Source organism: Vigna radiata, chromosome 7 (assembly GCF_000741045.1).
Source record: "Vigna radiata var. radiata cultivar VC1973A chromosome 7, Vradiata_ver6, whole genome shotgun sequence".
Taxonomy (NCBI): Eukaryota; Viridiplantae; Streptophyta; class Magnoliopsida; order Fabales; family Fabaceae; genus Vigna; species Vigna radiata.
Genome location: NC_028357.1, coordinates 49,032,470 through 49,036,022, shown reverse-complemented (window position 1 = coordinate 49,036,022; position 3,553 = coordinate 49,032,470). Strand labels below are relative to the sequence as shown.

At 26.5% G+C, this 3,553-nt stretch overlaps 1 protein-coding gene across 1 annotated transcript; it reads right to left on the bottom strand.

Annotated features, from left to right (window-relative positions):
- Window positions 1-992: 992 nt before the first annotated feature.
- LOC106767491 (acyl carrier protein 1, chloroplastic) lies at window positions 993-2,161 on the bottom strand. Its single transcript, XM_014652395.2, has 4 exons — window positions 2,021-2,161; window positions 1,755-1,868; window positions 1,512-1,634; window positions 993-1,278 (listed from the first exon to the last, which is right to left on the bottom strand). Exons 1-4 carry the CDS (start codon window positions 2,078-2,080, stop codon window positions 1,150-1,152), a joined length of 426 nt encoding a protein of 141 aa, XP_014507881.1. The 5' UTR covers window positions 2,081-2,161; the 3' UTR covers window positions 993-1,149.
- Window positions 2,162-3,553: the final 1,392 nt, after the last annotated feature.

Here is a 3,553-nt window from a genome sequence, read left to right as displayed (position 1 = left end):
TAATAATGATCACGTTTTATAATTTTTTTAAAAGTTTAAAAGTATGTAAATTGAACAAGATTCTTAGATTTAGCATCTATGAATATATTTATAATTAGGTTTTATTACTTGTAAATAGGATGATAGAGATGTTTGAATTGTGAGTTGTAAAAGTATTAATTTTTTACTTTTGATCTGCACATTTTTTCACTTGTCAAACTTAGTTAAAATTAAAGTAGTTAAAATGGGTTATAAAAATATTATATTTTTTTTATGTAGATTTATTTAAATCTGGTCTCACCGATCCACTTACTTTATTTATTTTTTATTAAAATTTAATTTTAATTTTATAAAAAAAATATTTATTATTATTTTTTATTTGGAAAAATTAATTAAACAAAAGTGAAAATTTATTTAGATTTGAATTATAGAAAGCTTATAATTCTTTTTATTTAAAAAGTTTATAATTAAGTGAGTTAGTGAGTCAAAATCCGTTTAATCACACCCGTGATGGATCAGAGTCGAATCCAATGAACCGTTTTGAGAGAATAACTAAAATAAATAAGATAAAAAAGAAATGATATCGTAGAGTATTTTCAAACAAATGTTATAGTTAGAGTATTGATTTATTATTAATAAATAGATCCTCATGTCTAAACTATTTTATCATTCCAATTTTTAACTATCTTATATTTTCATTATTTCTATAACTACTAATTACTTATTATCATAAAAGAAATACTATATCGAATGCTATATTATTAATAATTACAATTATTAGTAGATTATTAATTATGTAAAGACATAAGTAGATGTAATTTTTTTTTTATTGATATCCTATAATGGCGCAACTAAAAAAAAAAATCATGTGTTTTGGTTTGGTATCGGTGTCCTTAGCACATAATTTGCGGCTTGGGAAGTGGAGGTATGGAAAGGGAGTGTAAGACTAACACCCGAAAAATGTTCATACTCTTGGCCAATTTTAACAAGATAGCACAATCTTGTTAGCCATATAAAATTAATAACAGTTTATTCAAACTCAGTTATGAAGTAGAGAGTAAATTAAGATAAATTTCAATATTTAAAAAGGATGTAGCATTTGGTTGAAGACCAATGAAACAGAAAATACCAAAAACCAAACATAAAATTTAAGATTCTTCAAGTGGTCGTTTAAGCACTCTTGCTTTCAAGCAGCTTATCAATCATATCTGCTGCGTCTTGAACTGTGCTAATGCTCTGAGCGCTTTCTTCTTCCACACTGATCCCAAATTCCTCCTCCAGTCCCATCACAATCTCCACCTGCACAAACGCTAAATTATGACCCAATATACATTCATCGTCATTTAAAATTTATGTTGTGTTCTTATTTTCTCACATGCAGAACATATCAGTAAAAAGAGGAAAAATAACATGCAGAGAAGGAGAGGTTTGTGAAATTCTGGCTACAATTACAAACAAAAAGTAAAAAATTATGGAATCATGTACTTGTTGACAATAGACAGTAAATAAATGTTGTGAATATGTGGTAATACCGTGTCAAGAGAATCTGCTCCAAGTGCAGAAAATTTGGACTCTCCAGTAACAACAGATCCATCTGGTAACGCCAATTGTTTCTTGACTATGTCACAAACCTTCTCCACAGTTTCTGGTTTGGCCTGAACAACACAGTACACAAAAATCTATGAAATCAAGAAAAATTACAAGTACAAGTTGTTATAGATAATTTGAACAGAAATGACATTCAGCAATTGATGAATTCGTGGTGTTACACTTACAGCACATGCACTTTGGAAGCGAGGCACTCTACTCTGCAAAGTAATGGGTTGAAAAGTTCTCCCTTTGAGAGAAAAGAAAACTGAATCCGGGTTAGAGATCCTGCAACCAGGTACCTGATTTTTCATCCAATGAATAGAAAAAATCAAATTTTAGTTTATCTGTGATGAGAAGAACATGTTATGAGTATGATTGTATGATTGTGATGCAATAGTTTGTAGAAAATTAACGTTAGACATGAAGAATGAAAGAAAAATGATGATAATACCAGTGTTTTTGTTGGGTTGAATGAGGTGAAACAGAAAGAAGTTGAAGTGAAGGAGGCCATTAGAGAAGAGAAGAGAGATCTGAAGAAGAGAAGCCACAAAGAGTGTGTTGGAAAAAATGAAATGGGTGACAGTTTGATAACTGCTCTCTTTATAGGAAATAAATGCGCCGTATAATCAATCTTTGCTTTGTAGGTTAGTTTCGTTACTTTCGATGAGTGCTCTTTGTTTGGTTTGCTTTTCCTTTTCTTCTCTTCTGTCCATCCTATCATTGTCTCTAGGTTTGGTTTCAATCTATGTCTTGCTATTTAGAACCACTTCTCACTCCAAATTTACTTTACTGCTAATTATTATAAACCAAACAATAACCTCAATTTATGTGTTTAAATTATGACTTTTTCTTCTCAAAACAATCTCACACTCATTTTTAAAAATACATTAAAATTTTAAGAGAATCTGAATCAAATATCATTGTATACACGAGATGAGATGGTTTTTTAAGGAGAAACACCTAAAAGATTTGACAATTCAAAATCTTTTATATATATTATTCAATTCATTTTATTTTTTTTTTAGTCTTAACTCACTTTAAATTTTTAATAATGTCATTTAAATATGAGTATGTCTTAATAAAAATGACAAAAGGTTCCATATAAATAATATTTATCCGTGACTTCATTCACACTAAAAAAAATTTAAACTTGTTATCCACTTATTACTTATCAAATATTCATTAAAAAAATGTCTACAATTTTCTTTTAAATCTAGAGATATCTACAAAATATTTAAAAAATAAATAAATTTTGAAAAAAAAAATATAAATAAAATAAATGTATATATATAATATATAAATTTAATTAAATTAAATATTAATTTTGATTTAATATAATAAAGTATAAATTTAATTTTTGTAAATAATGAATACTCTCACTCCTATCTATTGATAATTTAATATCCGAACTCAATTCATTTATAAATACATATTAAATTATTTTTTACTCGTTATTTATATAAATATGTACTTGAAGTAATACTTATTATTTTATCCACGAATATTTGATAAGTATATTTTTAATTATTTTAAATATTATTATTTATTGTAAGACTTTTAACTAAAACAATGTTAAAAAATTGTTGTGAAAGTATGATTATCCAAAGTTGGGTGTGAAAAGAAACAACTTCTTAAAAAAGCCAATAGAGTTTGCATCCATCATTGTGTAAGTAGATTTTCACATCCTTTACCCAAAACCATCGTCTTCTTTAAAAAATCTTGCTTCCAAAATCCTACACCCTATATAAATAGTTGCTTGCTGGATGAACTTGAAGAACATAAATTTAAGAATTATATGCAAATGATGAAAATTTTCTCAAACCGTAGAATTTTTTTTTTTTCAATTGAAAATAAAGCAAAAAATTACCTCACTCTGTTTATAATTATGGTCAATGAATAAAAGGGAATATTTTTTATTTTAAAGATATGTTTCTTTATTTGAATGAGTATGATAATTATATAAATGCATATAAAATATTGAATA